This window comes from Gymnogyps californianus, chromosome 18, assembly GCF_018139145.2.
Source record: "Gymnogyps californianus isolate 813 chromosome 18, ASM1813914v2, whole genome shotgun sequence".
Taxonomy (NCBI): Eukaryota; Metazoa; Chordata; class Aves; order Accipitriformes; family Cathartidae; genus Gymnogyps; species Gymnogyps californianus.
The window spans coordinates 1,729,093-1,751,009 of record NC_059488.1 but is presented as its reverse complement, the minus strand read 5'-3'; the positions used below and the strand labels follow the sequence as shown (position 1 = coordinate 1,751,009).

At 41.4% G+C, this 21,917-nt stretch overlaps 1 protein-coding gene across 2 annotated transcripts in view; it reads right to left on the bottom strand.

Moving 5' to 3' along the window:
• Positions 1 to 21,917, bottom strand: part of PNPLA7 (patatin like phospholipase domain containing 7) — a 130,184-nt gene that overhangs the window by 66,739 nt on the left and 41,528 nt on the right. For both annotated transcript variants that reach the window (XM_050907912.1, XM_050907913.1), the window contains exon 20: positions 11,333 to 11,446. In XM_050907912.1, coding sequence (XP_050763869.1) covers positions 11,333 to 11,446 — 114 coding nt within the window. The remainder of the gene's footprint in view (positions 1 to 11,332; positions 11,447 to 21,917) is intronic.

The following is a 21,917-nucleotide window of genomic DNA, read 5'->3' as shown; positions in this document are numbered from 1 at the left end:
CCCTCAAATGACGTTTGTGTGGTACCTTTGAAGGGATAGATTTTTTTCCCCAACAGGACTTACATCGATATAAACCAATATTCAAATAGCCAAGCATATCTGAAAACTGACAGGCTTATCTCCAACATTAACAATCAATAATTCCCAACAAGTGGTGTAGCAGAAGACTAATAATTGCAATACCAAGGAGTGACAGACTTGGAAAATGCATCATTTATTCTGAAAAGCTATGCACGAATGTTTTACCAAATAAGGAAAAGAGATATTTAAATGCATTAAGAATTAATAGAGCAATCATTAGATACTCTCCCCCAGACAAATAATTCAAGATCAAAATAACTCTAATCTTCAGGAGGACATTAAAAAAAAACAAAACAAAACAAAAAAACCAAAAAAACCCACCACACCACCACAAGAGTTCTCCAAACGCTTAACAAGCTAAACAAGCAGCAGCAAATGGCTACCTTGGATTTTGGACAAAGAAAGACACACTGTTCCCATAAGAACAGGCACTTCAGGATGTATCTTTCAAATAAAAGACCATGTAAGCATCAAGACAGGTCAGCATGCCCATCAGAATCATTTATATATCCTGCTTTTAAAAAAAAAAAAATTAGAATAAATTGCCCTAGACTGTGAAACTCCTTATCTTTAATAAGCACCAATATTTTTAAAGCGTCTGTAGGAGGAAGGAGGAAGAGCAAACAGGTAGCTTCCAACACAGTGCGACTTATAGCAGAGCAAGGAGTAAGAGCTAAACAAAGTTATTTCAGTAATTTCTGTCCCATAACCATAACTGCAAGTTCCTAAAGATGCCACATCAACTATCTCCTCACTGATCCAAGATCAACTATCTTTGAAGTTTCTCTTATTTGCACCAATATTAGACACACATTGTCTGTACCCGCTTTGCTGAGAGCAGCGATGCAGCACGACTGCTGCCGCTAACGAGCGACGGCGGAACGACAGCAGCTCCCGACGGCAGGCGAGCTCTCAGGCTCCTTCCTTATCCTGGAATCTCAGGCAGGATCTAAAATGCTTCCATTTGTCCAAAATATAACAAGAGCTGATGAACACCCAGCAGACTCGTAACCACTTTAACAACGCCAAGATCTGCGGTTCTGGGATTCAATAAGTGGCGCTGGGTGTAGCTACGGAAAATTGCCCCAACTACAGGGAGCAGGGAGGGAAAGAGGGAATTCTTAATAAAAATTATGAGACTGATTGCCCTTCCTAAGGGAGATAACCTGCCTCTCGAGAGCGTTCGCTATACCCAGCTCACATGCATTCACCTAACAACCTGTATCTGCACACTAGGACTTTCCTTAAGCAGTTTTGGAAGGTGTTATGAACATTTTACACTTCTGAACCACTTTAAACGTCAGAATTTTAATTACTTACTAAAACCATCTCCTGTATTTATAACTTTTTCTGCTTTACAGACAGCTAAGGAGAGCTCCAGCCAAGTTAAAGAAAACGTTCAAGGTTAATGATGGAACTAAGAAAAGAACCTATTGGTCTCATTTTCCAGTTGGCTGCTCCTGTTACCAGGAAATATTATTTGTCTTGTTTGCTAGAGCAAACCTTACAGCCTTGGTACGTATAGATATGGAAAAATTATTTCCCCGGTGACTTTGTAAGACAAGCAAATTGCTAACCATAACGGGATGAGTCACTCTGTCGCAGTCATGGCAACGTCGAAGGAACATCAATTTGGGATCGGAGCTAAGAACTGGCCTGAAATTTCCTTGGAGTTTTATATTACATACACTAAATTTTCGTTCACAAAAAGGCAATGTTTTCCTTTAAAAGAAACTTGTCCATCCGTCTGAGGGGGAAGTCAATATAAATCACATGTCTCTGTCAACAACAGCCCCAACCTTCAATGATCGACCTACAGCCATTATTGTGCAGGGCAGCCAGAGCAGCTCTCACCAAATTCAGTACAACTGGATAGAATTCAAAACCAACAGACAAAAAAAAAAGTCATCCTTCAGGTTTCCAAGCACCTTTACTCGAAACCCCCAGTAACAGGGCACAAGAAGGAGCAGCACAGCTCAATGCTGCCCAAGAGACTATGACAAGGAAGCCAGGGGACCCAGGAAAGGACCGGGGGTGGCATGGAGGGGGCTGGTTTAGCTTGGGGAGGGGAGGAGGAGGAAGCAAGCAGAAATTAGCCCTTGGGCTAGGAGGTCTCAGACAGGGATTGAAGGGAAACAGAGTTATTCCAAGTGTGCCTGGAGGAGATGGAGGCAGGAGAAGGCAGGTAACAGGACACCGGCAGGTGGGTACCTTGGCGCAGACATCTGGGCAGTGATTCAGCAGTCACTTATTCCCACCCTACCTATTTAGCTGTATTTCACAGGAAAAGCTCTAGGAATTGGCAGTGAGGCTTTAGGGCAGAGGGGGAAGGCAGGAACTCTGGCAGCGCTGCCGGGAAAACCAGATTGACCTGGAAGACACACTGAGTTTTCAATACTCCGGAGGCGCGGTGTGCCACAGAGCCTCCAGCACTGCCCCCAGCACAGCTGAGCCAGTGATGGACTGGGTACTGTTCTTCCAAAAGTAGGCAAGACTTCCACCCCCTCTCCCATGCAAACGCCAGTCTTTCCCAAGCACGGTGCCAGAAGAGCGCAGAGCACTTCCCAGACATCTGTACATGCAAAATCGTCTCATTTCCACGGTGTCACCATCACCCAGGGCTAGACAGCCTTCACACCACAGTCGGAAGCGTCTGGTGTGCTCATCCCTATGGCACAGCCTGGATTTTACAGTCTCTTCTAGCACCCATCCACCCAGCCCTGCAAATACACACCCCGCTCTCCCCAGACAGCGAGTCGCAGCCCAATCCGCTGGCACAGAATCAGGCGGTTTAGATTTAAGGTTCGAAGAAAAATCTGCACTGCAAAAAGGCAGCGAGTTGGAGTCCAGACTTATCCAAGAACACCAGGAGGTTTCTAAATTAGGCGAGAATCACTGATTGCCTGCAAAGTAAATGCAACTTTTTGACCCCTTGTACTAGGGATAGAGCCAAAACTGTTTTAGCTTGCGAGGAAGTTGAATTTATCATTCCTCATTATTAGAAACTGCGCTAGCAGTGAGCGGATCCTGCTCAGTTAATCACAATTAATCAACCAATAATGAGAAGCAGAGACATCAATTAGGCACTTCTGTTGTAAGGCCAGGCATGAATAGAGCTACACTGCTGAAAGTGCCACACTGCAGGTTAAACTTGTCCTTGTGACATGGAGCGCGCTTTCTTACCCGCTGCTGCCGTCTCAAGCTGTGAAATGACTCAGAAAGGTCACAAGGCTTTGCCAGCAACCTAAATATACACCTACGGGGTCTCGCAGCGCGAGTCTGGACTCTGGAGCCATGGAACCTGCCTGGGTCATAAAGATGACTGAGTCAACTTTCAAAAAAATCCCCAAACCAAACAAAAATCCACTCTCCTGAGCTTATGCAAGACTTTTCAGGCCAGAAGGAAGAAAACTGACCTTACAGGTCTAAAAAACTGAGTATACCTCCATCTCAAAAGCTACTCGGGATTCCAGGGGCATTCAGTACCGTTCTCCAAAAGCCCCGAAACCTCTCCTGCTCTCGCAGACACTACTGCAACTGTAAGTTTGTAATACCTGTCCCAGAGCAGGGCAGTCAGTTGAGACACACATTTTGCAAGGGAAATAAAATGTTGTTGTTCCTCCTCCCACCTACTCACTTTTTCAGATTCTCACCAGAACACTTTTGTGCAGGGCAAAACAGGATAAGGAGTCTTTCTTTCTCAAATGGCGTTAGAGAGCACTTTCCTCAGCACGATTCCACCTCTCTGACCCAGCTTACCACTTACCACCTCATCTACCTAGCAACATGTTGTCTTCCTGGCTGTTTCTGAATCAACTCCATCTCCAGTAAGACCCACTTGAGCTCTCTTAGCAGCCTCCAATCCCCCCAGCTCCCTCATATTGAACGTGAAAGTCTCTTTCTGCATCTGCTACAGAGAAAGCTCTGCGAAACCATTAATTTTCCCTCTGCTTAACTAATGTTAAATTACTCAGCAGACCTGCAGCCTCTGCATCGCAGGGCAAGGACTAAACTTGACATTCCCAAGGGGACCGTATTTGCCTACTTTAGAATGACTAATTCCAGTTGCAAAACAAACATCCTTCCACGATGAGGCCAGGCAGTACTACAGCCCTGCATCACCTGCTCGCGATGGTGCAAATGCACAGCTGACTACTCCATCCATCTCAGGTCTTAGGTGTTATCCTGAGCACCACTTGCTTCACAGCCACTGTAATTCCCACACCAAGTGGTTATGGTCACTCTGCAGCGTTTTATTTCCTATAATCCTTTTAAATATTTCAACCTATTATCCACACCTAGCTAATCTTCCAAGGCTGGGTTCTAGTTAAAGCTTTTGTTCCTATTCAACTGTGAAACCTGAGAGTTGCTTTACAATAAGCCCTTTTGAAAGTGATTTTCATGAGAATTCAGTTGTAAAATACTTTCCTATGGATATTTATTTCATTCTGCGAATAGTACGGATTGCCTGGCAAATTGACTATCTGCTAATAGATAACGATGGTATGAAACAAAGCTTTTTCCCATCTTAGCTAGCTTTCAACAAAACTGATTCACAGAAATCACAGGAAAACTTCACAAAATCTACACCAGTATCCACATTCACAGTAACAACTGACTGATGTAAAAGGTGCTGTGTAATACAAATCCATTTTTGTTACAGCAGGAGAAACATATATAAGAACAAAACATACACAAGAACAAAAACTAAAAGATATATTCATCAACTCTGTTCCATACTGCACTAGGGTTCAGGTTTAATTGTGTGCTATTTTAAATCTAGAGCAACAAAGCCCCTATGCAAGAAAGCAAAGGGCCAGTCCCTAGGAAGGGCAGTACCATCCCCTGTCAGTGTTGTCTTCTTGCAGGTTCCTAGTTCAGGAAACCAGCCTTGGCTAAAGTCAGCAAGGAACAAGCCTGACCGGCCAGTTTCAATCCTGTACAACCAACAGATATATAGCCCTACAAATCTGAACGTGGTTTTCCTTCCAAGTCTGTTCCGATCCTCTCTAGTGGACCCTCTGCCATCACCCAGATCCAAAAGACCAGTATTCTCGCAGTGAACAAGGTGGCTTGCAGGTGAGCTAAGGACTTTCTCTGGTGACTTTGAAGTTTAAAAAGAAGATACTTAATAGTTAAGCCTTTAAAACTTCAAATCAGTCATCCAGTAGGACACTTTAAATTAAATATGTTAAATAACAATTTATTGGTGCCTTCATAGCAGGGTATTACAGACCTTCACATACGTATGTGATTTAGTTAGAGGACACTTAAAAGGTCTTTCTACCACACAGAGACCCAATGTGAATAAGCTAGCATGGAAAACAGGGCCGCCAAGGGTTTTCTGTTCTACAAAGTAAATGCAATTGGGGTAAAATAGTAATAACAGCCATTTTACCTATACAAATCCACATAATAGCAGGTTCATTTCTGCGGAGCTCTTTCCAGGAGCTGAGATTATTCTCTACCAGCTTTCTTAAGTTTTTTTTTTTTTGAGGGACAAGGGAGGAGGAGAGGTAAATTAGATCCTCAACTCGAATAAAAACATGGCGTTATTGAAGCTTTACATGGCCCCAGATCAGATAAAGCACTCTGCTTGTCACAGAATCAGGGAGCTTAGCAAGGGGTCTCCGATTAAAACTTCCGATGGTTTGAGAACCGCCGTGACAAAGCAAATCTTAAATGCTCACTTGCAACAATTTCTGGCACCTTTACAAATGCTGCTAAAGCATAGAGAAGAACTGAAGCTTTATCCTGGGGCTGTTTGAGCTTCTAACGCTTATGATCAATTGTGTCTTGAAGAAAAATGTCATTGTCACATCACTGCTATGACTAAGCACTCACTCCTGCCTGCTTCATGTCGGGCAGCTACAGTGGGTGACCACACTTCAGCTGAACATTTTTCTTCTCTCCTTTTCACATCCACTTCTCCTACAGTCAAGGAAAACTTATTTTAATGGGCCATGAGAACAAATACAGAAAAATCTAGAAGCATGGCCTCTCCTGACCTATTCCACAGTGCCACATCAAGCTTAAATAATGTGACGCACAACATACACAATGCCTGAGGGAAGCGTTTTGAAAAGAGGGCACATTACCGAACTCACTTTGTAAGGCAGATAACCCTAGGGAAGGCTCCATCCACTTCAGAAAAACTCTGGTTAAAATACGCATACAAAGATAGCAGGACTAGCTGTTCAAGATGGATGATAGGTTCTGAATATATTTAAACCCCAAGGGCAGACTTAGAGAATTAAAAGAAAGATGCAGAAAAACTCTGTATTTTCTAGCATGCAAAAGGTTGTCTTACAGTTCACACACCACCACCCCCCCCCCAGCTCCTAAGCAATTTCCATCAGCTACAGCAGGTCTAAATTTCAAGTTAGAATTATAAAAACAATCTCAGCTCAGTAGAGGCAAAGATAATCTATGAAATGTGATCCAAGTTATACACTGATGTTAGAACATCTCTGTAATCTGTTCACAAATTCTGCGCTCTCGCTACTGCTTCGAAACTGCTTTGCAGTGCCAAAAATCGTGAGCTGATTTCTCTGTCCTACTTTTCAGAACTGAAGGCAGTGATGAAAATAGAAAGAATCAATTCCCTTTCACTCCAGCAACGCTGAAAAGCTTCAAGCAGCACCAGAAGCAAGCACCAAGGCTGTCAGAGGAGCAAATGCTCTCGCTGGCTGAGTGCCCCGATGGCTACGCTGGAGAGCTGTGGCCCTCAGGCGTGAGTCCAGAGAAAACAAAGGAGAAGTTTTGCACTGTGGACCACTTTCAACTGGGAATGTTTAGGATGCCATATCCAGAGTGACCCAAGGTTGGGATGCTTTCCTGAGAAGCTAGAAGACGTAGATTTGACTTCTGCACACTGAGCAGGATCTAGAAGTCAACATCTGTTGTTTCTGGGCACATACTCTGAAATTTTGGCTGTTACTTATAACTGAGATTAGATTCCCCATGCTCACCATCTGTTTCATCCCTCAGAATAACAGGAGCTATAGTGGGTCACACCAAAGATCCCAGCAGACCAGTATCCTGTCTCTGACAAGACCAAAGCAGATGCCCAGGGGAGAAGAAAAAACAGAGGGCAAGCATACGGTGCTTCCCCAAGGATCAGCTGTGCAATTTTTCCAGATTGCGCATCACAGCTCAAGGAACTTGAATTACTGTACGGACTAATAGAGCATGATTTCCGTCATTTCACATTGTTCTCACTGGCAAGCACCACCCACGTTTACCATTTTCTTACCCATCAGGTAATATTTTCTCACAGTGCATTCCAGAGTTTCTGAACCCTTTCTGGATCATCTACAAACACATCATGACTGGTGAAAAGTATGCAGGATGAAGTCCCTCCACTAACTCCTAGAACTAAAGGGTTCTTCACCCTTGACAGGTGTCCTGGTTTCAGCTGGAATAAAGTTAATTTTCTTCCTAGTAGCTGGTACAGTGCTGTGTTTTGGATTTAGGATGAGAATAATGTTGATAACACGCTGATGTTTTTAGCTGTTGCTAAGTAGTGTTTATACTAAGTCAAGGATTTTTCAGCTTCTCGTGCCCAGCCAGCAAGAAGGCTGGGGGTGCACAAGAAGCTGGGAGGGCACACAGCCAGGACTGCTGACCCAAACTGGCCAAAGGGATATTCCATACTACATGATGTCATGCCCAGTATACAAACTGGGGGGAGTTGGCTGGGAGGGGCAGATCGCTGCTCGGGAACTAACTGGGCATCGGTCGGCGAATGGTGAGCAATTGCATTGTGCATCACTTGTTTTGTATAGTCTAATTCTTTTAGTATTATTATTGTCATTTTATTATTATCATTATTTTCCTTCCTTTCTGTCCTATTAAACTGTCTTTATCTCAACCCACGAGTTGGGGGGTTTTTTTTCAGTTCTCTCCCCCATCCCACTGGGTGGGGGGAGTGAGCAGACGGCTGCATGGTGCTTAGTTGCTGGCTGGGGTTAAACCATGACAACAGGAAATAGTAAAGCTCAAGGGTAACTAATTGAAAGGGTAATTCAATCTCAGGAACTGCCCGGTTCTTGGCTGCTAAGATACCGAAGCTGCCAAGAGAAACACCAAAACAAAAGCAATTCTCCCTGGTGTGGGATTCCCCTGAACTAAGAGAGCATTTCACCTGACTCAGGGGACAAGCACCAATGTTTGATCACTATTCCCCCAGGTGAGACTTAGGTTAACTTAACCTTACCAGTCAGAAGGGGAGCATGTGTTTGACGGAGGCAGAGTTGCTTTTTTTTTCCCCAAAAAGATGGTTTTCTGATTTGCAGAGGACTAAGAGGGAAATCCTCCACCACACTGCTGAATCACGAGCTAGCTCTTGCTACCTAGGCAATTATTTCAAAACTACTGCACCTACTATCCCTCCATTACTTTATTACTTCTGGTTGGATGGGGAAAACATCATCTCAAATCCTGTGCATAAATCACTCTACTAGAATAACAGGAGAGAAAATAGGACAGAGAGAATTCATTTGGCCCATCCCTCTGCTCAGCACTAAGCACTACCTCAAACATAATTTTTTAAGAGGTTATAAAAACAAGTAACAATTTTTTAGCCTTTCTAGGGAGTAGAATCAGCTTTTTCTTAATATCCAGCTGCTGCAATTTCAGTACACTACCATTTGCTCTGTTCCAACATGGCGAGTAGCTTATGCCCTTTCTATCAGAAAACAACTTTATACATTTGAAAATAGCTACCATGTCTTCTCTTAACCTTTCACAGCCTTTTTGCCTTTATAGGTTAATATTTCTAAACACCAGTCAGCCACCTTTTTGTCCTCTGGACTCTCTTCATTTGGTTTGCCTCTCCCTTCAAGTGTGCTGCCACAGGCTGGTACTGAAGCTTTTCGAATACCAGGGAGAATGCAAGGATTTCTTCACTCCAAAAAGCATTCTGTTAACATAGTTACTTTTTTTGCAACTGCATGACATTGTTCAGGCATGGTCAGCTTTTGATCCTCTAATGCCTGGATTCTTTTTCTAAGAAACAGCTACCCAGACCCTTTTTGTATGCAATTTCTTAGTTTCCAGCTCAAAAACTTCTCTCCAGTATACTCCTTTAACTTTAAAGTTGACTTTGTACTTTTTACTTGACTTCAAACTTTCTACCCTATTGTTCTCCTCCATCACTTCAATTCCCTCTCACTTCTGTCCTTCCTCTCTTATCTGATGGACCTAACAGACAAAAAGAGAAGACACAAGAACTTTGAGATCATATAAAAAAAAATATTTTATCTTAGGTTCTTAAGACAGTCTGAAGGCATTAACCGCCTAAATCACCTACTTAAAATCTATCTTACACTCCTCTTTCTATTTCTAATGGTTGCTCTAAAATAATCCAATAGTAAAAATGTAAGCTCTCACATTTTTGATACCAGTTTAACATCTATTTAGAATTTGGAGATCTCAAACAGCAGCAAGAATGTGTTTTTCTTACAACCTTTTTTGCAACACATTTCCTTAAAAGATCTGGTTTAGCATTTTGTTTCATTGCAACTAATTAGCCAAGCTATATGCAAGTCTAAAGAAAACTAATTCCATATTCAAAAAGGTCAGGAATTTGAGGCTGATAGACTGAACTCCTTAGACACGGGAAGACATTTGAATTCTATTACAAATCAGTGTTTTGAATTGTACTGTAAATGTAACACTCAAGCTCAACTTCAACTGCAAAGCAAAAAGATGCACATCTCCACAGAGAGCACTCTTTAGGGGAAAACAATTCTGCCAACTGATAAAATAGGAAAAGGGAAGAGAGAGAGAGAAGACACTGAAATAAATTCTTGCCCCAGACACAAAGGCAGAATTAGAACACAGCCTTTCTGCAGATCAGCATTCAAGGCATTACTAAATGCTAAATGTTTAGTGCTTACTAGTAATTTACAATTTAAATGCCTACCAGTAACGTTTAATATCATCCACTATGTGAGGAGAAAGGTGGGTTTATATTCCACCTGGCGCATTTCCTCACTTCTTGATCAGTCAAGAGCGATATTTAAAAGGGCAACTCAAGACAAGGGCAAGGATGCCATGCTGTCGGTACCCAGTTGCTGGCTAGTTATGTACAGAAGTTGCACACTGCTACCAGTTCATAAATCTGAGCAGGAAATCTGTTACATTAAATAGAGAAGAACAGACTTGGAGGACTATTCAAGAGAGATCCAGAGAACAGGAGTGCCTTAACAACCCACAACAGAAGTTCAGAAACACTTAAGCAAAAATAATGCTTACAGGGAAACCAGGAAGATTATTTTTCATTGACATAACTTCTGAACACTTACTGCAATGATGAAATTATCCTAGCAATAACGCAGACAAAACCCCACAGTTTTTGTAACATGAGAATGCATGAATACAGGCTTTATGTTATACAGTTAAAAAAAATAATCAAAAGTTATTATGGGTCCTAGGAAAACAAAAGAATACAAGCATTTTAATTAAGTTTATTGCTTTTGCAGGTTTTTTTTTTTAAATTTGGTAAAATAAGTATATGTCTTAAAGACAGCAAAAAGAAAAATCAGAAATAATTTGAAGTAACAGCATTAAAGAATTGCCTTTAAGGCTAGTGCAATGATTTAGTGCTTAGTATAATGTCCTTGATGCACTTAGGGACAAAAGAATTAAATTTCAAGTCCGTCAGTCTCCAGATTTGCAGGAGAGAGGTATAATGTCAAGTGAATTAAAGAAGATGGATGAGTTGATGGATTCAAAGGGAGCAATCACAGTCTTCAGGACCCAGACAGATCTGGCAGTTGCAGAATGAGTATTGGCAGCCTAAAATGCAAGGAAGAGGAAAACCAACCCCCAAATATCAATGGTCTGGAAATAAAGGTACATATAACCAAGCGCTGACTGAGTCCTGGTAAGCGAGACAAATGAACAACAACATTTTAAAGTGATTTTAGAAGTCAAACTTTCATTTACTATCAATAGCACTAAGTGATTTCCGCTTTGCTAAATATGCATGTCCTGCATTTAGCATGAACTTCTTCCAGATACACAAAACAGCCCTGCAATAAAACATGCTAAAATTGGTTAGAAGATAAAGGAAGAGAAGATGGTGAAAGTCTGGTATAGATCAGATCAGGCAGACAAAGAGAACAAAATGTTTTCTCAGTATGCATCAATCCTACAAAAAACCCGGAGGACTTGGTGCTAATGGAGAGTTTTAGCTCCTCAGACATCTTTTGAGATAGAGAGAAAATACTTTCAATTTTCTTACCTGGGGGAATTTGCGTTTGATAGATGTCAGCGCTCCCTCTGGGAGTTTGGCAAGTTCTGAATCTCTGACTGCGTGTACTGTTGTGGCTCTAGGTTGATGGGTTAATGCTTCTACCTGAAAGAGTACATAGCCAAAACATTAAAGATAATTCACAACATTTTGCAAAAATCAAACGTCAGGATGAAGAAACTGAACAATTCCCAAGAACTGGACTGTCATACTTGTTGCTCACACACACTCAAAAGAGAACGCTATTTTCCCCTAAGGGCGCTTACAGAGGGAGCTCACCGAAGGCACATCCATCTGCAACAAGTATCAGCACCTATTTAATCCAAATCTCTCAGGCACACGCTCTGCTATGGGACAGTTGCAGTTTTTCACAGAACTAGAACCTGTAGCACCAGACAGACAGTATTACAAGAGGAAGTTTTGTTTGAGCTTTTGGAAGCTCTCACACACAGTGCATCTCCAAAGTGAGGATAAGAACTGCTTTTAACACTTGCCAGAAAAACAACCAGAGGCGCACAATGAACTCACCATCACACCACCACTTACATCTTTTAATCCATCATTTTTAATTGTGATAAAGCCATCTAAGAGACAGGAGAACCCCACTTCTCTACTGCTCGCTCTTTCTTCCTTCCTCAATGCCACCCTGAAATACTTTCATTTTACTTTCAGAAGCTGAATACTGACAACCTTGAGATAATCAAGACTTCCTAAAAATTAAAGAAAGGGATGAGGAGCAAATCAGCACATTTTGGCCAGAAGTGAGCTTTGCTTTTCCAGCTGTTTTTCTTTTTCACATACGCATGTGTATCTGTGCTATGGAAACAGGGACACATGCGACAGCACGCACCTACCTGAATAGTGCCCAATTATTTCACCTAGAAACATTTATTTTACTGAGAGTAGAAGTTTAAAGATGAAAATGATCACGCAATGAAAATTAATACAGAGAGATTCTCCTTTACGAGGAGAAGCTGACACAACATAAACAAAACCGGGTTCTAAAAGCCTGCTCTGCAAAATGCAGCTGGTCCCCGAATCCCCCGCTGCACCATCTGCAGAGCCCCGGACCCGCCACCAGCTCTTACTTTGTTTTGAAATGCAGAAATCAAATTCCCTGGTGAAATATCTTCACATGCTTAATGAGATAGCCTGCTAGGGGAGATGGCGTCATTCAGAGCTCAGGCGCGAGCTACAACATTTAATTGCTTAGAAACAGCCTGGTGCTCAGTTTTGCAAGTTTGAGCAACAGGCAACGTTTACTGGGTTTAAAATCCACAGATCAGTCATTTCGAAAAAAATGGTTGTCTCTGTAGTAGCCATAATTACTAAGGTTAAAACACAAAAAAATTCCTCACTCTAACTGCAATTCATGGACACTGAGAGTAAAAGTGAACATGACTTTTCATTTTATGTTTTCCAGTAGAAAAAGAAACAAATAATATATCAGCTTATAATTGTTTGGTTTGTTTTGGGGTTGGGGGGTTTGATGGGGTTTTTTGTTTGTTTGATTTTTAAGTTTTTTTCCAGAATTTGTTCCAAAGCTTAAGCTTACAGCAAATTCCAACACAAGCACTGCTTTCATTATAGCACTAGGGGCTCAGACACACACAAAGTTAACGCAATATATAACATGCCCCGTATAACGGCTGAGCTGTGCCAGGTGCCCAGGCATGTACTTCTGCCCACAGCAGAAGAAAATTAATTTAAAACACGCAACTCGGTGACCCCATTTCCAACAAGAGTGCATTCTTGGAAGACTACATGTGCACAAAATGGACATTTCAGACAGCCAGAACATCTAGATCTCAAAAACTTGCAATTAGTCCAGAAAGCTGAGATCAGCCTGCTAATATTAACCCTAGCTAGTGCAGAAGAGTTTAAGCAACACCAACTGCTATGCATGAAAAACAGCACAAGTAAATTTAAAGTAACTGTGTTTTGCAAGACCCAGCCTTTGTTTTTTGTTCAGATGTCAGGGATGTTTTGTTATGCAATCACATTTTAAACTAATCATATAGAAGGGGAAAAAAGGTCATGCCATCTTTGTACATACATTTATGGAGAAACAGGTCCCCTTTAGGTTCCCCAAATGGTTGTATAACATCTTCTGTTTTATCTCTCTCCCCTATTATCAGCTTTTTATCAATTTTTGGCTCTGTAATTTAGCTTCCTTATACTGAACGCAGGTTAAGAGTTTTAACTGTTAAAATAAAAACTTTCCTCTCAGCCAGCCATCGCCCGATTGAGTTTAATTTGTATAAAGAAGAAAAACACTCAAACTGTCTAACATCCTTTTCCACTCTTTTTGTGATATGAGTGCATAAAATTAACTGTGCTCCAAAGGGCTCACAAGTCTTTCAGAAAAGAAGAGATTTGTAAAAAAGGGAATTAAATTTTAACTTAAAAAACATCCCTGAGGCTTTGTTTTATTCTCCAAACTGTGACTTTGTCTTTTCAAATTGTTCCCTAGGCAGATCAGAGGGGAGATGGAGACCTTTTTCAAACCTCCTTCACAAGGAGCCATTCAAATCTCCAGAGCAAGTGGCATTGGCAACATCACCAGTGTTACGGACCCCTGCAATTGCAGGGAATTTGTTGAAGGTAATTCTCAACTGATTACAGAAATTGGATCTTGTACTACTCTTGCATACAGGTACTATGTAGGTCTTGCCATTAGGTTTGATATTTTCATGCAAATACACCCTGGTATTCTAGCATGGAAAACATCTGGGTCCCAGACACTGTACACCAAGAAATTCAAATTTTGCTTTCCCCTTGGATATTATCATCTCAGTTCCCAATCTTTATTTTTATTAGTTATTCCAAACTATTAATAAAATACTTCCTCTTCTCTGGAAGTGAGAGGGCTCTCATTCAACATTTGGACCATCTGTAGGATTATTCTCAATCTTCACTACATTCTCCCCTCTCCCCTCTTTACACCCCCCTGTGGTTACAAAGCTTTCTTTGCACTAGTTTTAGATTTTCTGCACAGGGGAATCTGCCAAATCAAATAGGTATTTGGCTATTCTCACCTTTTTTGGAGATCAAAACCATATTCTAACATTGAGTCGTCGTTCTCCCCTGTAAATGATACTTTTCTTCTGTGTATTTATTCTTAATAAACCATTTGAGATGTCACCTATTCAGAGTTTTTTCTCCTTGCTTAGAAGAAGTTTCATGCAACATGAGTACTTAAAATCATTTCCGTCTTAAGCCACATTCAAATCCTTGGGCTCCTCTGTCCAGTGAGCCTTTTGAACAAGTTTTCTTATTTTTCCAGGTTTGTAAATAGTACAAGACTTAGAGATCTAGCTTGAATTTTAATATGAATAAAATCCACCTGCGATCAGAAGAGCAACCCCATAAGACTATTTCCTTGGTCATAAAAAAGAAATTTAACATTTTGATCACCCAGCACGGCTGCAGCAAACAACACAAAGACATCTCCATAATAACATTAATAAACAAATATTTCAAGAAATAGTATTATTATTATCTTACAAATCTTATTCAATCTGACCGGGGGAGCATATATTTGTATATGGAATCACCCAAGGCTCTCTTCTGAGCTCCTTCCTAGACTACCATTATCATCATTTACCCATGCCAGCATGAACACAGCTACAACATTTGCTCCAGCGCAAGAAAGAATCAGCGGACTGTTTCCCACTTCTTTTCACATTCAAGTCAACATGATATATTTTGCTTGAGGCAACAGTACATCTCTGGTTCTTCTCCCACAACATCCATTCGTTCTCCTTAGTAACAAGCCTCTAAACCAGTTCTGCCTCACTGCCCATTTCTGGTCTTCTCTTTCAATTTTTAATTCACCCATATGCCATCCTTGCTCTTCCTCTCTCTCTCTCTCAAACAATCCTCCAGTTTTCCTGGTGTTCACTGAAGGCTTGAGACCATCACCTCTTCTGCTCTGGACTGGCTACTCTTCTCGTTGCCATCTTATTATCTAGTGTTGTTCGCTTTTCCCTCATGTTGTAAACTCAGCAAACCTATGTTACAGTGCTATTTCCACTTTGAAATCCGTCTCTCTTTGAAATCCAACTGCTATGCCTTATTTTAGCAGTCATGCAAAAATGCTGTTCCGTTCATTGCCCACCTGTCTCCGAGGTCTACCCCTTGGCTCCTCGTTTACAGCAAGCATCAACGTCTCCTCTCTACCTTCATCACATCCTCAAGAATCTGTCCATCCATCATTGCCTTTACTTCCATTTCCTCTAAGAGCTGCATGAAGCAATGCCTCGAATGCTACAATAATTTGCATCAAGGAGCACGTATCAATTTACAGTGTTATATACTCTGTGGTTCTTGTAATTGATCACGAATATTACCATAGGTGATGGTCCCTCCTGCACTGTTGCTGTTCTGTTGTTCCTAACACTAACAAAAAGAAAAATAAAAACCCCAACAAACTATAAATAGACCTATGCTCTTTTTACTGTTTCAGTTAATTCTGACAGCTAGGTTTCTCATATTTTCTCTTAGTTCAGTATTAAATAGTGACAAAAACATGTACGATGCATCCATCATGTACAATGCACATGATTCACAACCCTGGCTTACAAGTTCTTTACAAAGAAAAAGTGTCAGTGTAGATCTTTTGAAAGGAGGGGGGAAAGCAATTTATATTCTCATGACCTCTTTTGACTTCATTTTCAACAGTCATTCCTGACAGTTCTTCTTACAGCTTTCCAAATTACACAGTTGGAAAGTAAAAACTAGCAAGCGTCGTCTTCTGCAAGTTGGTCTAATTACTCCAAATTCCTTTTTGAGCTACATCCAACAAATCACTTTGAATATTTGCTTAACTTTAGGTGTGTGCATAGCCCCAGTGCAATAAGCACAGCTATTCTCATGCTTAGCCTTAAGCATCTCAGAATTCATGGAGGACTTGACCAGAACTGGTGCTGGTTTATGTTAGTCTATCTGCTGGCAATAAAATGTTGCTTCTCCATACAAATTCAGCCTCACTTTAACAAATTATTGGGTGACTTTTCTAATAGTCAGCAAACAGTAAAATGCAAATCATTTCAAAATAGTTTCTTGTGTAGATTATTTCTTTTCAAGTGAGTTTTCAAGTATGCCCAGTGCAAGAGCAGACAGGTCCAGTCCGAATAAGCAGCACAAGCCAACAGAACCGTGCTTATGGTCACAGGTCCACCCTCCCCGACCTTCAGCCAGTGGCACACTTACACGCTCTTGTGGCTTTTCCTGCATGTTCCCTTCCCATCCATTTTGTAATATACTGCTTTCAGTTTCTCTTCATTATGGCTAGTATTCCACCTGAGAATCTTTTATTCTCTCAGACATCATATTTCCTTCTCTCACATCAATCTTTTCCTTGCTACCAGCTCACAAAAAGCAGTCATCTTTCCACATCAAGGGCACCCTGCATTTCGGCCCTTGCACTGCCACTCCCTTGACACGACACAGTAAGAGGGAGCAGCAGCCACAGAAATGACAGCATTAGTTACAACAAGACCCTGGGAAGCAGGTTAGGACCCTAAGGATTATTAAATTATGTAGCTTAAACTTTTCATCTTCCAAATCCTCATTCATGAAAGCCACAATCACCACCTGTCAATTAGCCTGGTATTTGTAGGCTTCAAGTTTTCATGTTCACACAAGACACTTTGGCAAGACCCAGCAGCCCACGAACACGCACCCTGTTACAAAAGAGCGCGCCAGGAAGATCGGTCAGGACACATCCAGTCGTGCTTCAACGGAAGTAGCATCACGCCTAACAAAACAAAGTGAGAACTCTGATAACAGACAAAAAGAGTAAAAAGGCATTTTCTTCTCTTCAACACAAGTGTAGCTTCCACCAGCAGCATCGAGGGAGGGAGCACGGACTATCCCGTGCAGGGGTGCAGCGTTTCAGACAGACGCTTCCCAGCCCGACTGCGGTGCTGCTGCCGGTGCACACCCCCTGCACAGACACCCCGGCTCCCCACTGAAAAGACAAACGGCCCAGAGGTCCGTCTGCCAAAACTGCCTCCTCGCTCTCTCCTTACACAATGTCCACTCCGAACCGCGCCAGGCGCTACGCAAAACCAACAGCTCACCCAAAGGCACTGAGGAAGGACCATCACAAGACAGCAGGAAACACAGGGGACAGGGATGAAATACACTGTGCAAGGAAGTGTACATGCACTCGTGGAGGCATAAGAAGAAGAAATATCAACACTGACATCTGCTGATAGTTTAGGAGGCTCGAGGAAAGGGATGGGCAACAAGTCAGCTACACAGGTACCAGGTAGCACACCCGTATCTCAACAGCCAACACAAGCGCTGGAATGGCACAGGCACAAAACAGACACACGCGTGCATTTTCACAGCAGTGTTTTTGCTAGACAAGGACAGGAGATGCTGCTGCTGCAACTGAAGACAGCGATGTAACATAATCAATGTTCCATGAAGGGCAACCAAATACTACACGGAACAATTTTTTTTTCTGGTTTAAACAAGCTGCCCTCAGACCCTTCTTCAGCTCATTTGCACCTGAAGCAGCAGAGGATGCTAATCTCAAAGGCGTTTCCTCCAGCCATCAGTTCAGACGGATCTGAAACATTAACTTGTTTGTATCAGAAAAGGACGAAGGAGGAGACACTACTGGAAGCAATGAATGAGTGGGAAGAGCAACCAGACAAGCTGCAAATCGATGCTATTTGTGGGAGCAGTGCCAGCGGATGAATGCAGTACACCATGTACTCTTCAAAGTTGTTCTAACAACCACCTTCTGCAATCTTTCGTGTGCCAAGTTAACCCCGTGACTGAGGACATCCAGCACTTCTGCTGTGCAGGAAGAAGAATCCAAACCTCCCTCTCCCATTTTTTTATATATATATATATATATATATTTTTATATATATATATATTTTTATATATATATATATATATATATTTTTTTTTATATATATATATATAAAAAACCATAAAATACTTACATACATATACACACACTCATATGTGTAAGTCTTACTTTGTATATCTATATGTGTGTATGTGTAAGGGTATATATAAAATATATGTAAAAATGAAGACTGAGCTTGCTACCTTCTGTAATTGAGGCAGTGGGAGTCATGCTACAGGTTCTCCCGAAAGGACTGAGCCTGCATTTTGTAGCAGTGCAATGACAGTCCTGTTGCAGCAGTGAATGTCATTAAGGGACAGAAAAGGGAAAGATTATAGCTGGGGAAGGGAACTGATAACAGTCCTACCTACTGTATTTAAGTTTCACTCCTTATATACATGTGGCTATAGAAAAGATGGGAAGTTGCATGCACGTTTTGCACCCCTAATCCAACATTTCAGTCAAGACAACACCAAAAAACATACCAAAAGCTATCTGAAGCACACACACAAACCACCCAACAAATTTATCCAGGTTGTTCGAGGAGTATCTGCAAGGGCAACACTACTGACAAGCATGCAGCACGCTCCTCTTATGGTGAAATTATACCTGAGTTTCAACAATGGAAGAAGAGATAACAGAACATGACCACCTGCTCAAATACTTTCCAGCAAGGGAGAGATCTGATTGCCTTTGACTCAGCTTCACACAAGAACACCAAACCTGGCTGGAACTTTAGCAACATCCTTCCCCATCCTCCACTGCTGACTCTTCCCCCATAAATACTTTGTCGCCTCTGCCTGGACTCTGCTTCCCACTACTTGCTGGCCTCCAAGCATTTTCATGACGATGAAAAGGATCACACTTCTCTCTCTTACTCAATGGCTCTTACTTAATGATGCTTGCCAAAAAGAAAAGTTACAATCAAGAAAAAAAACCCAAAACACTTTTGCTAACAACTTACTTGTGCATTTTGCAAAGGTTAAAGGGGATGCAATATTAACTCTTGCCATTCACAAGCCAGCCTAGTTCGATGCAGCATTTCTCAAAATGGAAGGGAGAAAGGAGCAGAAGGCAAGGGAAGTGGAAGACTGTCCTGAGGGGGGATGAGAAGTTGTATCAAGAGTTAGTTGATAGCTGGACATTAGCAATAATGTTATCACAAGCGAGTTCAGCTGGAAGCAGGAGGGACACAAAATAGCTCAAGGAATGACAGTCTAATGCATGAAATCACCTATCTCAAACCCAGCAGGTCACAACTTTCATCACTACCTGTCATCAAGGATCCCAATACTCTCTGAAAAGAATTTGGCTAAGGAGATAAAGCTCTCTACAGTTTTATCTGTGGCAGCTACAAAGCCAAATGACTTACCCACATAACATTAATGCCAGATAATTTAACGCCAGATCCTGTCAAAACTGTGCCTGTGGTTTTCCCAGCCAACGATGAGACCACTAAACTGTACCACAACAATTTTCAGTTATGAATGGTCTCTTACTTTCATCAGCTGTTTAGAACTCGAGGCAAATAAAGATAAAAGATAAATTGTTGTGGATAAAAGAATAAATTCTTATAGAGAAAAGAATCAGAAAAATAGACAGTACTCAGCAGCTCACACTAAGTGAAGATGCTTGTAGCAAACCGAGGTTCAGATGGCTCAGATCAGTGACTTGAATTCAGCCAAAAACACCCTCAAGACAGGTTTGGAAATCAAGACCTGGAGCTTCTGATTTCAGTCTGACACTAATTCAGCTGTGCAAATGTGAACTCATTTCTCAGAGCTTCCTCTGTCTCACTTCGCTGCTGGTAAATACTGGGGGGTTTGCTGCTGTGTGGTTTGTGTTTTGTTTTGTTTTGTTTGTTTGGGGTTTTTGGTTGGTTGGTCTGGGGGGGGTGGGGTGGTGTTTTGGTTTTGGTGTTGGGTTTTTTTTAAATACAATTTCACACCTAAGATGCTGCTAGGCAAATAATCATTTTTAGTAATGTATTACCAAGACAGATGGTAGAAGAGATGGAAAGAGAATACCTCCTTCCAGAACCATGTCTTCCAGCTCAGTTCTTGGACCTCATCCGCCTCCAGTTTCCACAGATACGGGCTGTGCACAGAGAGTGCCTGAGGCACTACTAACCTGAATTAACCTGAAATATTTTTTTAGTAACTTCAAGCTTTAGCAAATGAAGTAGTCATGGTTTGAAAAAATTACATGCAAGTAAACGGCAAAAAACATCCGCATGCTTAAAAACGACAAAGTAAACCAGCCTTAACAGAGTAGAACTTGCTCAGTGTTAGCACGGTTGTCGAGGGTACAATGATATTCAGCTGGCTTTGGTACTGTCAAAAGACGGAGGTGTATGATAACATTAATACTGATAAAGAACAAAAGCCTGACAAGTGTAATCCTGATACTGGTGTGTTTCCTTTGAGGATTACTCAGCAATTAAAGATTTCTAACAGCTAGTGTTACATTTCAAAAGGACAACGCTCCAAATCCCTAAGGAAATCATAAGCCATTTACAGATTCTTCTTGGTTTTCAACTTTTTAGAGAGAGAAAAGCCATGCACATTTAACTGTATTAATTAGATGAACAGCTTAGTATCTAAAAATATTTAAAATATCTATTATTTCTAGAATGTAAAGCATGATTTCTTCTACAGCAGAGCTGGTGTGCCACAGCACTGGCAGATGAGGATTCTTTATCTGCAATTTATCACTCGTGCTGCCCTGCATTAAAAGAAAGCATTAGTGTACAAATGCCTTTCTGCACTTGTTTTGCTATTTTGCTACCCAAAAATGACTGGGTATAGTCCTGCTAATAAGAAGGGGCATTCTGGTTGTCACAGAGAAACAGAAAGGATCTTTAATTAACCAAAACATTGCTGCAACTTTCCCACTCAGTAGGGCATTTTTGAAAGCCGACTCGTTTGCTGGCAAGACACTGCAGACAACAGTTTTATGAGGCAGGTGGCTACCAATAAGTCTAGCTATAAACTACGTAAGAGCCCAGCTTTTAAAAATATTAAAAGTTCAACAGCTGTCACTGAGGCCCCTAAGAACTGCCTGGCATTTAGTCATCTTACCAACACTGCAGCCATTCTTCAGGAACCCAATTAAGACAAAGTGTTGACTTGCATAAAAAGCTAATTGCATAGACGGTTCTATCATGTCCAGATATTTGAAGGGAGCAGGCAGTATACAAATAACTTTTATTCAGCAGGAGATTATTCTGCAAGATAGCTCTGTTGGTTTTTTTCCCTTCTCCTCACCCACTAGTGTCCTTCCAACAATGCAAAAAGCAACGAACACTCATCTCAACAGATGCTTGGAGTTATGATCCTGTAACCCATCTGGGACAACCTATTTTGCAGGTTGTAAAAAAAAATACTGAATAACTTCCCCAGTCTCATCAGCGGTGCTAGGGACAACACTAAATGTCAAAGCCTGGGCCAGTTTACCTGATATCGATACGCATAACAAACAAATGAAAAGGAATCCTCTTTCTCAGGCAACAATGTGTTAATGAGATCAAGATAACAAGAGTAAAAACTACCATTTGCAGCAGTTAACCAAGATCAGAACTAAAGCAGCAACATCAAGAAAGAAAATGAGAGATTAATATAAGCATTTTAAACAAATAACTTAGTGAAGAGAAGCCCTTTCACTCTATCAACACACAGTGGGCTTTCCTGATTTCCTCTGGGG